This window comes from Tinamus guttatus, unplaced genomic scaffold (assembly GCF_059628265.1).
Source record: "Tinamus guttatus ecotype Peru unplaced genomic scaffold, ASM5962826v1 Tinamus_guttatus_pri_ptg000215l, whole genome shotgun sequence".
In the NCBI taxonomy this organism is placed as follows: domain Eukaryota; kingdom Metazoa; phylum Chordata; class Aves; order Tinamiformes; family Tinamidae; genus Tinamus; species Tinamus guttatus.
The window spans coordinates 3445489-3457823 of NW_028288749.1; the positions used below are offsets into that span (position 1 = coordinate 3445489).

General features: G+C 45.9%; 1 protein-coding gene across 2 annotated transcripts in view; it reads right to left on the reverse strand.

Moving 5' to 3' along the window:
• ABL2 (ABL proto-oncogene 2, non-receptor tyrosine kinase) overlaps positions 1-12335 on the reverse strand; it is a 32374-nt gene that overhangs the window by 7303 nt on the left and 12736 nt on the right. For both annotated transcript variants that reach the window (XM_088524871.1, XM_088524870.1), the window contains exons 2-4: positions 2210-2380; positions 1168-1463; positions 282-554 (exon numbers count right to left, since the gene is read on the reverse strand). In XM_088524871.1, coding sequence (XP_088380997.1) covers positions 282-554; positions 1168-1463; positions 2210-2380 — 740 coding nt within the window. The remainder of the gene's footprint in view (positions 1-281; positions 555-1167; positions 1464-2209; positions 2381-12335) is intronic.

Genomic DNA, 12335 nt, shown 5'->3' on the forward strand with positions numbered 1-12335 from the left:
GAAATGCACTTAGTAACCATTTCTACAGAGCAGGCTTGGATATGCAGCTCCCGTAGGAGCTTGCAAGGGCCAGAAAACAAACCAAAATGTTTCCAAGCCACATGCCTGTTGGCAAGTTCAATACACTGGCTTTGTTCTACATACTACTCTCAAGCATGGATTTAATACAGATCAGGCATTTGCATCATGAGACAAGTAGAGCTGAGAATGCATCACAGCTCCTTTACGTCTGCATACAAATGACAGCAGAATAACAGGCACACAGCAACCTGGGAACTTACCTTTAGTGTTTTCACAGCAACTGTGAGATTGTATTTTTTCCAGACGCCAACATACACCTCGCCATACTGCCCTCCCCCAAGTTTATGCTTCATGGTGATATCGGTTCGCTCCATCTCCCACTTGTCGTGTATGGGGGACACGCCGTAGACTGTGGGCTTATTGCACTTGGGTGCTGGGTAATGCAGAGTTGTCACCAGGCCATCTGCTACGGTGGAGTGATGATGCACCAGCTCTGCCAGGGTGCTGAACCGGCTTTCTGCTGTCACATATACCTGTGGAGAGAGAACCAGGAGTCTAGCTGAAAAGTGGCAGCTGGAAGCTTCCACTAACACTGGAAGACAGGTACGGTGAAAGCGTTGAAATGGGTTAAAAAAAAACAGAATATGAAATATAATTTAAAGTAGTAGTTGTTCACAGCATGGGCAAATGAATATACAGGATTTTTACCAGCAGATGGCAGCTGGAAATGAAGGGCTATCCCAGGAGAGCAGTGCTGTCTGCTGCCCTATCCTCTACTGGGATTCTTGTAGCCAAGGGTTAGGTCCAGTCTCTGCATTCCTTAACCCAATGTCCTGTTATGTGATTGATCAAGGTTAAAAATGTGGATTTAACCAAGCTCTGCTTGTTCCAACTGGACCACAGGACATTTATCACTGCATCAAACAACTGCGTTTGCTCCCTAGCTATGTCCTCAGCCACGACGTATACAGCGTCGTGATCTCCGAGTTAAGAAACACAGTATAGAGAGAGATGTTCCTTTCTTTTATTACCAAGCCAGCAGGCCTGTTTGCTCTTACAGACATCCCTCCCTTAACCAGCGAGGTGTGCAGCTCGGGAATCAGCACCTGGTTAACCTCCTGCTTCCCTCTCGGCACAGAAGCTTACCTTTCCATCCGAGGTGGTATTGATCCTGTAGTGGTAAACACGTCCTTCGTACCTGAGCGAGATGGAAAGCTGCCCCGGGCTGCTCTCACTTTCACGGACCAGGAAGCTGCCGTTGATGAGGCTGCTCAGCAGATACTCGGCTGCACTGCGCGACACCGGCCCATGATACCACGAGTGCTTTTCCAGGCTGTTCACTGGGGTGATGTAGTTGCTTGGTACCCAGCCCTGCCCGTTCTTTGAACGTACCTCGCTCCATTCACCATTCTGGTTATAACCCAGGACTCGCAACTTCTCCCCTGTGACCAGAAAGGAAAAAAAAGCAAAATAATCTATTGGGTCTCATTAAGAGAGACGCTCAAAATCCGCAGCCTAAACCTGCATTTGTAGCTAAACAATAACCTACAGGGAAATCATAATGCATTGCTCTATTTAAAATAATTTAAATTAAAGTTTCAGATAGCTAACAGAACAATCTAAGATACTGTTCCCAATTTTACTGCAGCTTGGATGATCAATCCCAAAGCTTCCTGTGGTTCAGATTTTAAGACCAGAGAGACTTTTTTATTTGGACGGCTGAGGAATGTCTCCATCTTGAAGCCTTAAACGGCATTTGATTTAAAACAGCTGTATAACAGCGCAGATTCTCATATATGTAGCGCATAAACAGAGATAAAAAAATGCCACGGGCCTGTTGAAATTCTTGATTTTGCTCCACGTGAAAGAGCGATGAGTTCTGTTATCACCAGTAATGTAAAGGTTCTTCTCTCCCGCTCCCCAGAGCAGGGGACCTGGGGAGCTCAGGACAACAACAGGAGCTGGGCAGAGTTGAGCAGCATCATGCAAAGCCCTTGCTGCACTAGAAGAACTGCCCGGCAGGTGTCCCTCCAACACAAGCGACCGCACACATACATCTGCCATCCGTGACCTAAAGAATAATCTCCAGCTCCATTCCCTCCTATTCCTTCCTGCAGAACGACTGCAGAAGGATTCAGCTTCATGTTTTGGGTGGCTGTTTGCAAGTTACTCGCCGCTCCGCGCTTACCTTTGGTGATGCTGAGCGTGTTGTCACCGCTTGCTACAAAATCGTAAAGTGCAACAAAGAGATTGGGATCGCTCTCGGTGGCTCCAAGCAGGTTCTCCTTGGAACTCCATCTGATGGCTTCGTTCAGGGCCTGGGGCTCAACATCCCACCCGTAGGGCCGGTGCAGGGCCTCTGGAGAAAGAGTGTGTGGGGAAATTACTTTGTGCACAATTGTAAACGAACCAAAACCCAGAGTCGAGCAGAGCAAAGCTCCTGCTTCACAGCTTGCCCGTCATGGAAAGGGAGCACCACATCTGGATATCTCAGAGCAGTGGTTTTCAGTCCCCACTTTATTGGCGCTTGAGGAATTCTGAGTTATTTCTAAAAGGAGAATGGAAAAGATGAATGATTTTTCTTGATTTTTCTATATTTTTCAAACAGCAAGATCATCATTAGCTTTCTAATCCACAAAGACGTTTTCCAGGAACATGGAGCAGAGTAAAACTCAGTATTAAGACAAGAGAAAGGGAGATTACGTAGCATCATGCATGTGGGCTGGTCAATGTAGGGGCAAATAAAAGATGGTGTAAGAATACAAACATCTCCTTTGATGGCAAACGGACATCTTCCTGGCCCACTGGGCATTCCCAAATCCTCTTGTTGAACTTATGCAAACAGAGTCAACAAAATGCACCCAGCATGAAAATCCCCTTTGAAAAGTTTGAGGCTTTCTGTGCTTTTTAGACGTGTTGGTGCAGTTATATGTACACAAGGAAACAAATGGTTCAGGTTTGTACTATTTCATTTTTAAGCACACAGCTAAGTGGTGTTTCTGGTTAATAACTCCAAATGACGTTGCTTCTGTAACCTGCTGATCTTGCAGTTACTTAACAGCTTAACTCCCCTAACCCTTGCCAAGGCAGCACCCGACCTTGGCAGTACTCTCCGACCAAGAAGAGAAGTGCATAGACACTAAGGTGCCTAAATTTCACTGCTGCTATTTCACTGGCTGCAGATGCCATATCAACACACACTTCTTGTTCCTAACTATGAGTTGCAATTAGTTTTATAACATACCAAGAGAAAGCATAAGAAAACTGGCTGTGCAGCTGTTTTATGGAGTAAAAAAAAAATACGTATGCATTAGATAATACATTCTCCACTCTCCCACAGCGCCCTGAAGCAAAATCTCTCAGCGAGAGATCCGACGTGGAGGGTTTTCTTCCCAGTTCTTCTTCAAGAGCATCCAGGCCTTGCTCGAGCTGCAGAGAGGTGGCTGAGCATTGGGCTCCACGGCCAGGCAGCCCGAAGCAGCGCGGCTTGGTGCGGGTTCCCGACGTGTTACCAACACAAGGCAAAAGAAGCCAGTGAGGACGTTTAATCATTTGGCCACAGCACTTACCTAAAGATCAAATATTCCTAAGACCTTACTTCCTCCGTTCTCATTTGGATATCTGTGAGATCTACCCAGTTCTGTTAAGCTGGGAATTTGTCCGGGTATGCTAGCGCATAACAGCCTATGCTGTTCACCACGGTTTGGAAGCTAAACAGTCCAATTTGTATGGAAGGATAAGACAGACTAAGTTAAATACTATAAGGCCTCATCAAGGCACCATTCACATAGGTGAGGTGTGTAACAAATACAATGCCGCTGTGGACCATTTTGCAATTCGGTTCACACCAGGAGTGAGGAAATGAGGTGGAAATGGCTCTGTCTAAAACCAGCTCCTTTTAAAGCCTCACCACAAACTGCATTTTAGCACTTTCCTTCCCTGCCCGACGGAACGCTTACATCCTGGCGGACTGCGCGAGCAGCACGGGATCGAGCAAGGAGCCTTCACCTCCTGCGTCTCCTTCCTTTCCTTTATTCCCACAAAACAATGTGCTTCTTTCTGGACTCCAGCACTTTTCCTATTCAGCCAGCACACCGAGGATGCCTCCCTGCGCCACCTAGGCCCAGGCGCCCATCTCCTGCGCTCAAGAGCAGGAGGCCAGAGCAGTACACACGAAGCCTGAAGTTTCCAGATCACTTCGGGTGTTGAAATGGTCTGATTTGCTGAAACACCAGCTGTGGCATCGCTCATAAAGGGCTCATAAAAATGAAGCATTCAACTCAATCCTCAAAACGGGTCCCATCCGTGGCTCCTCTTGTGCCAAAGGAGGAAAAAAGAATGGATTTAGGATTTCACAAAGAAATAGGATGCAGGGACAGCACTTAAGCCCGTTCAGAGCTGCAAACTTGCTGTTTTAATAAGATTCAGGTTGGATCTCTGAAAGACCACTGTCGGATTACCCCTCAAAACCCTAAGGTTTGCTCGATGAAAAGCCTCAGCTTTCTAGCAAAGCTGGTATGATTTATGGCAGGAGAAGGCAGGGTTAAGAAGAAGGGATCCCCCCGTCTGGCTCCCATGCTGAGCCAGTCAGGGGCATGTAAGGGGCAGGCAAAGGGCAGTGGGTGGCTTGGCCTTTTGGGCAGGGAGATGCTCTCCCTGTCCGAGAGATTCTGCTCTTCTGTGAGAAAAGCAGCTGGACCCCGTGATAGAGTCACAAAGGACTAAAGGTAGGAAACGAGTGTCTCGACTTGCTCTGGATTCTTGCATCTTGTAGTTATGGAACTGCAAGCCTGCTAGCGAAGTCTACGGAGACCCTGGTTAGTGGTGACAAGGAACCGTTTTTCCCCTCGATGGCCTGAGCCACAGTTTGTCCCCCTGAATTCAATTAATGTAAAGAGAAAAAAAAGACAAAAAAAGAGATCTTATGACTCCCACGTGCCCTTGCCTCCCTGAGGCTCCGACACCCGAGCTCTCCCGCTCTGCCAGGACGAAGCCCTGCCGCACGTGGCCTTTGCCCACAGGCTTCCTAGGCTCCATCTTCTTCCCCTTTGCTCTCTGCCTCTCCCAGCTGACTGTGTTCTCTTCTCCTGTGGACACTGAACGCTCCTTATTCCACTGGCGTCTGACCTTGACTGGGTATCTGCTCAGTTACACAAGGTGTAACAAGAATTTGTTGGAAAGACAGCGGAGTCTGAGTGGATAGAGGTGGATAAGGGCTGGCACAAGCAAGCAGACAGGTTGTGGCTGAAAACATGTGGATTTGTTAAGGAATTGGCCTTAACTGTAACAGCTTAAAAAGTTGTTAACTTTTAACTGTATTTTAACTTACTAGTTAAATACTAGCGAATTTTACTTACAAGTTAAATACTAGCGAATATACAAGAGGTGTACAAGCAGTATTGCTGGAACAAAGAAGGCTTAGCAGAATGCTAGGCGAGGCTAAAAACACAACTCACATAAAAACACAATTGCTATTTTTCTAGACAGCTCCTTTCCCTTTTGGCCACCACCAGGGCACCTGCATCCACCATGACAAACGTCCTCTTCCCTTCGCAGTAAGGGTGCAATATAAGCCCTTAATTCAGCACACTCGGCATCCTCCGTGCAAGAACCCACCTTGAGGCACAGCAGCTCTTCAGCCTGCTCCCTGCGGTGCTGTTCAAAGCGGTTTCCTGAGACCATTTACTCTTCCTGTGCAATTTAAATCTTCCATTTGGAAAAACTTCTCCAGTTCATCCAGCATTAGGAAGAAGTTAATTGTAAACATCTGAAATATTGCTGACTACAGCGCTCTGAAATGCCCAGCTCAGGGAACTTCCGGAAAGAAACAGCCATACTTTGAATTTATGAACCAGCTCTGAATGTTGCTCCAGCAAACAAAAGAAGATGTAAATAGAAATAAAGCTTTGAAAAGGAATTGGTGTTGTCGGCAATAAGCCAAAGGGGCTGGCTTGGCAAGGGAAGGAAGAGAGACAAAGGAGGGCTCTAGGGTAAATGCTGTTAATGCACAGTCTCAATATGAGATAATTAGCATTTTCCACACACAAAAAAGGTACATCAACATACACATATAGGGTTCTATCTTCTGGCTTTTCACAGGCTTCTTATTTACAACAGGATGCTTGAATAGCAGGCCACAGAGGTTTTCATTTTCACTTTGGGTTTTTAACTAAGTAGCAGTATAAACTTATTTCATAAACAAGCTCATTTTATAGGCCTGATTTTACGACTAGCAAGGAGTAGGTCAGCTTAACACCCAAGAACCCAGGGCTGATCACTGGCAGCAGAGCTGGCGCTTCCCACTGCATCCACCAAACCCACCCCACCTCACACGCCGGGGTATCACCCAGGCCGGTAGTGCCTTTCTGTCTTAATAAACACGAGGAAACAGCAGGGACAACACAGCACTGAGCGAGCTTCCCATTTTGCCGACATGCCGGCCGCTCAGTTACCGAGGCCAAGATTCGGCGCTCTCTACCACCCACAGCTCCTCAAGGCTCTCTTGGTCCATACTAAAAAGCCAACCATGCTGAGCAGGACAAGCTGCTGCTAATAACGCAGTATCACAGAGGCAGGACTACGAACTGCCTTTACCCTGTTAATGGACTTGAGCCCTCACCCAAAGAGACCACCTAGTCTCTCTGCTGACATATGCTTGGCCATGAAGAATGTAAGAGTAAAAGCTTCCAGATAACTCACATATGACTTTGGTAAATTAAAGGCGACCTAAATGCCATTCCTAGGTGTTTCTCTCCTGTGAGCAACCAGACTCTTAATAACATGGTTTGCCCGAGCTGAGCACAGCTCCATAGTTAAGTCTTTTGGCCTCCCACAGAGTGGGGCAAGGTTTAAGGACTCTAAACAACCCACTGAATAAAGCCAAGAAATACAGCTGCAACCCGAGAATTTGAGATGGGGAGGAATGGGTTTCTATTTATGGTCCCAGGCTGGGAGAGATGGAATGGGAGGAGACTTCGGAGCATCATGACATGATGAGCAGCCCACATCACATTTAAAAAAAAGCGTCATGCCGAAGCAATAGCAACTTGCTTCCATCGTCAGAATATTCCTGAAAAAGTTAATAAAAGTCATCTTTGGTTAGGGAGACTAAACTATGTGAGAACCTAAAAGCTCTCCCTAGAGCTCTTCATTTAGGAACAGATTTACTCTGAAACCCAGGACACTGATGCATGAGGTTATTTTCCTGCAGTTATTTCATGATTGAAGTGGTGGATCCTAGCCTGGAAGACATGTCTTTGTCTAGCTTGGAATAAAATCCAGCTGCAAACAAGAAAGATTTCATGCCACGTTATTTTTCCCCGATGTCCACCTAATACAACAATTCGTAGTTTTATTCCACACTCCTCCTCATAAAGAACAAATTTCTGGAAATGCCTTTTTTTGGTACAAAATTCAGAATGAAATAAATCAGGCTGAAGCTCCAAAGTATTCACTTCAAAATGAGCTGAATCCAAGGCACACAGGTAACGTGGACAACTACATAGGCTGGAAGTTACTGAACCTTCTACTGAAATACTTGGTAGCATTGCTCTTTCAGGAGAAAATTTCAATATAGACCAAACATTGATCATATTCAGGACAAAAGCTGCTAAGTCATTAAACAAGCTCTTGCTACACATAATATTTCTTGACCTCAAAACTCTGGAAAAAGGTAGCTAGCAAAATGATGCAACTAAAAGTACCACTCTTACCTTCCTGAACACATCTTTGAGCAAGGAAGCAAAGGCCAACAGCAAAGTAGGCAATGGGGAAAAATTTTACGCAGCATGAAGAAAATTAATATATTAAAATAATACACAAAGGGTTTTTAGAATGCCATGCTACAAACAACCTATTAAAAAAATCCTAATTACTGTATCAAAATGTCTGCTACCTTAATTATTAATGATTAGTTCTGTTACTGTAAAGCTGGACATCTTTGCAATATTTGGTATCTAGAAACAAGCAGAGAACCATCGGCTTCAGACACCCTGTTACGTAGCTCCCTCCATGGAGCACAGAGGTGGTGAAGCTCCAGGCTTTGTTGCTCTGGATTCTGCCTATGATGGACAGTAACTACTCCCACAAGGACAGTTTTGGGCAAAGGAGCGCTAGGAAGGGGCGCAAGGATTTCAGGATAACTGGGGGACTGCATACGTGTAGATCGAGTCTATTTGACCTTCCTCCTCAGTTGTGGAGGGCTCCAGTGAGCACCTGCATGTGATGGGCGAGGAGGATGAGCCCGGCCTGTCCCTCTCCAGGAAAGGTGTTGGCCAAACATCGCACCAGCTTACAGCAAGTCACTTTTTAATCAGTGCTGGGGGAAGAAGTCGCTGAATGTGGATTACGCTTTGCTCCAGCAGAATTCCTGGTGAGCCATTAACACTGGTTAGCTCGAGGTCCAGAGCCTGTCTACTTCCAGCCACTCAATTCTGTAGCTATTTACGTGCCTGGTGCTAGGAGGAAAAGGAACATCTGCAGCGTCCCTTTTCCCTTGCCAAAGCCTGCTTGAAAAATCAGGGATCAGTCGATTCCTAGGCAGGCTGGAAATACATACACCAGCACAGTCTAACTGGTAACGGGTTGTTTTATTTATTTTGCAGGTGTAAAGCAGTTACTGATCACACCTTAGCGTTAACTTGACATACATGTCCAAGCTGCTTTCCAAGCGACACAGTTAACTTTTACTTGAACTCCTCTTCTCCCAGTGACATAGTTACTTCTTACAGTAAGTCCTCTCCTTACACTCAGCACCTGGCACAACCAAACACTAACCTGCTTCTCAGCTGCCCTTTTGAAGTTTATTTTTGGCCTTTCTAGTTAGAGGAGAACACTCAGAAGGAGAGGTGGAATCTAACTCACTGATTTCTAACCTTGGGAGTCAAAGTCAGCCAGATGAACAGCCCAAATTTGAGCCCAAATATCGTAACTAGAGGCCCACATTAGTGATTTTTGCAAGTGCCTGGAAGAGGCAACACTACCGCTTACCTTTTGGAGGATATTCAGGGGGCAGAGCTCCCCAGGTGAGCAGATACAGCTGCGGTTCCCAGTACATGAGTTTAAGGAGTTTATTTTCCTAAAGCAATCCCGAAATGCTTCTTAGCACAGATGTGACTTCTCAGTTCCATCTACCCGCACTGAATATGCGGCAGCTGCCAAAGTTGCCCAGCCTGAAGTACTTCCGTTTTTTGAAAAATAAATAAATAAATAACCCTAGCTAAAATAAATCCCCAAACCACCAGCCTCATTTGTTAGCAATGAAAAGCAAGTATGCTTTTCAAGGCATTATCCACAGCCATTTTCTTCTCTGGGACAAAGATGAATTGCCCTTTGGTAAAATATTTACTTAATTTGGCTAAAAGTCTTGATCTTGCCTGCTTGAGATACACGTGCCTTAAAATAAAGCAGTGTTTCCTCTTATCCAGGAAAAGCCCAGCTTTAGTGTGAATTCTCGCCCCAGAATTGCAGGCTGTATTAACTTCGGAACCACGGAAAAATCTCAAAATGCAGGCTCTTGTTAGATGCACAGACCCTGACACTCGGCTAAGTCCCAGTTTGAAGGAGTCTCTGCTGCCGGCTCCTTCCCAGTCCTAGGGGCTGACCCGGGCAGCGAGAGGTCCCTTCCAGCCTCAACCACGCTGCGATCCCGTGAGATGTGAAGGCCCAAAATCACACCCCTCGCACCGTACTTAGTCCCTGGCTGCTGTCCCACTTGTGCCGCTTCCTGTCTGCTCAATGCGGGCACTTCCCAGCGGCTCCGCGGAGCAGACAGGGGCTCCATTCACTGCCCCTTTCCAACAGCTGCTGAAGAACCAGGACAGCACGAACCCACCGGGATGGATTCCTGCCCGCGTCCAGGATGGAGCCAACAAAGCACTCGCCGAAATAACGTGTTCAGAAAATCCCCTCTCTGCGCTACGGCCAAATTGATACAGCTTTGAAGGAGAAGGGTCTGCAGGAAGGCAGGACGCGTTCAATTCTAGAATAATCAAAGCTACCAAAAATGTCACTATTTGGATTGCTGGTGTATTAATAAAAAAAGTTGATTGGGCCTGGAATGACCGTGCTTAGTGTGTGGTAGTTCAGTGATGGATACTATTCCGCAGAGATCAGAGTTTTTGATAGAATAATAAAAGGAAACAGCATTAAAAAATAACTGAAGAAAGATCAGACTAGGAAGCATATTCAGCTTGAATTTTAAGCAGCTAAGATCAAAATGTGCTTTTTAACATAGTCCACTATTCCAGAGATAGTAAATGTTTAATCTACTGCAAAGTTAACAGGCACTGAGATTATTTCTTTTGGAAAGTGGGGATACTTCTTCATTATGTAGGAAGATCATCTGTGGAACTGGAACTACTTTTCTCTGTGTCCCATTCCACAAATCGACACTGAATTTCCCACCGTTTCCTCAAGCAGTCACTCAATATTGCAAGATCCTCCCGCAGTTCCTCAGTCAACCTTTGCCTCTGCTGTCTTGAACAACCTGGCATTATCAGCAACTCTACCACCTTGCTATTCAATTGCTGCCTTTTCACATCATTTGTCATAGTCTAATAGCAGATTTTAAGGAGAATATTAGTGAGTCCAAAAAAAAAGGTAGAAATAGAGATGATGTCTTTTCTATTCGGCTTTTCTATTTGGTAGCTCCTCTATTTCTAGCACCTCTTCTCCAAGCAAAAGCACGAAAGCCATTCTAGCAAGTCAGGCACTATAATCAGTGCTCAGTGCAGTGTTTGACCTGGTTTAATCATCAGATATTGCCATACCTATGGTGAGAAGCATAGAAAGGAAGACAAAATGACTGCAGGAAACTGCAGAACCAGCAGACTAGTTAAACAAGGTGCAACTGGCTCTAGGGAGACTCAGAGCAGGAGATGGGAAACCTCAGCGTGTGCCAACGCAAGCAGAGCAGAAGCATCCTGTAGAGGAAGGGTTTTTCTACTCGTTTGGTTGCAGAGCAGTAAACAGAAGTAACAAAAATAGAACACTGAGGAAGTGAGTGACTGAATTCCCCAGAACATACAGTCCAGACCTGACTGGGTTAAGGACTGTCACTTCAAAAAGCAGAGACTACACAGAAAATCCTGGGATTAGCCTTCGCTCAGGCTAGCGAGGAGCGTTCGCAGCAGATGACGATCTGCATTTTCATGCATGAAGCACAAAGCTGCTCACAAGACAACCTGCTGCATGGACAAACAGTAAAGTCAGAAGACCACAAAGAAGTCAGAAATTCCAGATTTAGCTAATAATGTGCCAAAAGACAAAGTGCCCCAAACACAAGATTTTCTGCCTACATTCAGTAATGACCTGGCCGTAATGCAATTTATTCTGCTGTAGCACCGAAACCGTTCCCTGAAAGCAGATGTAGGGCTGCGTCTGGGAGAGAAGGGAACTTTGAGGTGGACCCCGCTATAAAATGACTTTGTTTAGACACAGTCAGGGAACAAGACCTGCTGCTAGTTATTTAAGGAGCCTTCCTCCCACCGAGTCCTGGCAGAGCTGTGAGACCTCTCTGCTGCGGGCAGCGGTTGTGGTGGGACGCGTGGGGTCCCTGGAGGACCGGCCAGGGCCTTGTCGGCTATTCTTAATTGAAAGCTGCTCCAGCCTCTGTTGCTACCTCTGCCTCTGGGTGCTGCCTCCTCAATGCTTAATTTACTCTTATTTACTCTATTGCAAGGGAGGAAGGAAGAGGGAAAGGGCTGGAAATTCCCAGTGGGAGGTACAACGCTGCTGCTCGCTCAGCAGGCCGTTTCCTCTTGCTCTGTGAAGCAAAGGTTGGCTTTTAAATTGCATCCATTTACAACATACATTTCTGTGGGGTTTGCTGCGGAAGGCAACGTGCTTGTCTGCACAGCGCATCAGAATCCATGTCCTAACCAAGCGGGGTTATCAAAACTCCCCTGTCTCTTGCGGCAGGGGAGGGTTTTGCACCAGCAGCGATGACAAGGAGATATATTCAGAAACTGCCATTTAAGCTCTTTCAGGTTATCACGGATACATGAAGGGAAAGAACAAAACATGAAATGTGACTTTTTACAAGTCATACAAAGAAAGAGAAATCATTAAACTATTTATATTGTCCACAGACGTACTTAGAGCCTACAGGAGAAGTGATACTGGTATTCACTACAAAGGATGGGGGGATTAATGAGGTGCAGTATCATTTAATCTAAGTCAGCAAACAAGATCTCTGACAAAAGACTTTTGACAGTCGTGCCACACAGTTTGCTTGGGTTTTACTCTTCTCCCACACTTCCCAATTTAGGAGTGATGTTTTGCAAAACGCAAATGTTAATGGAGCTTGAGGCCAA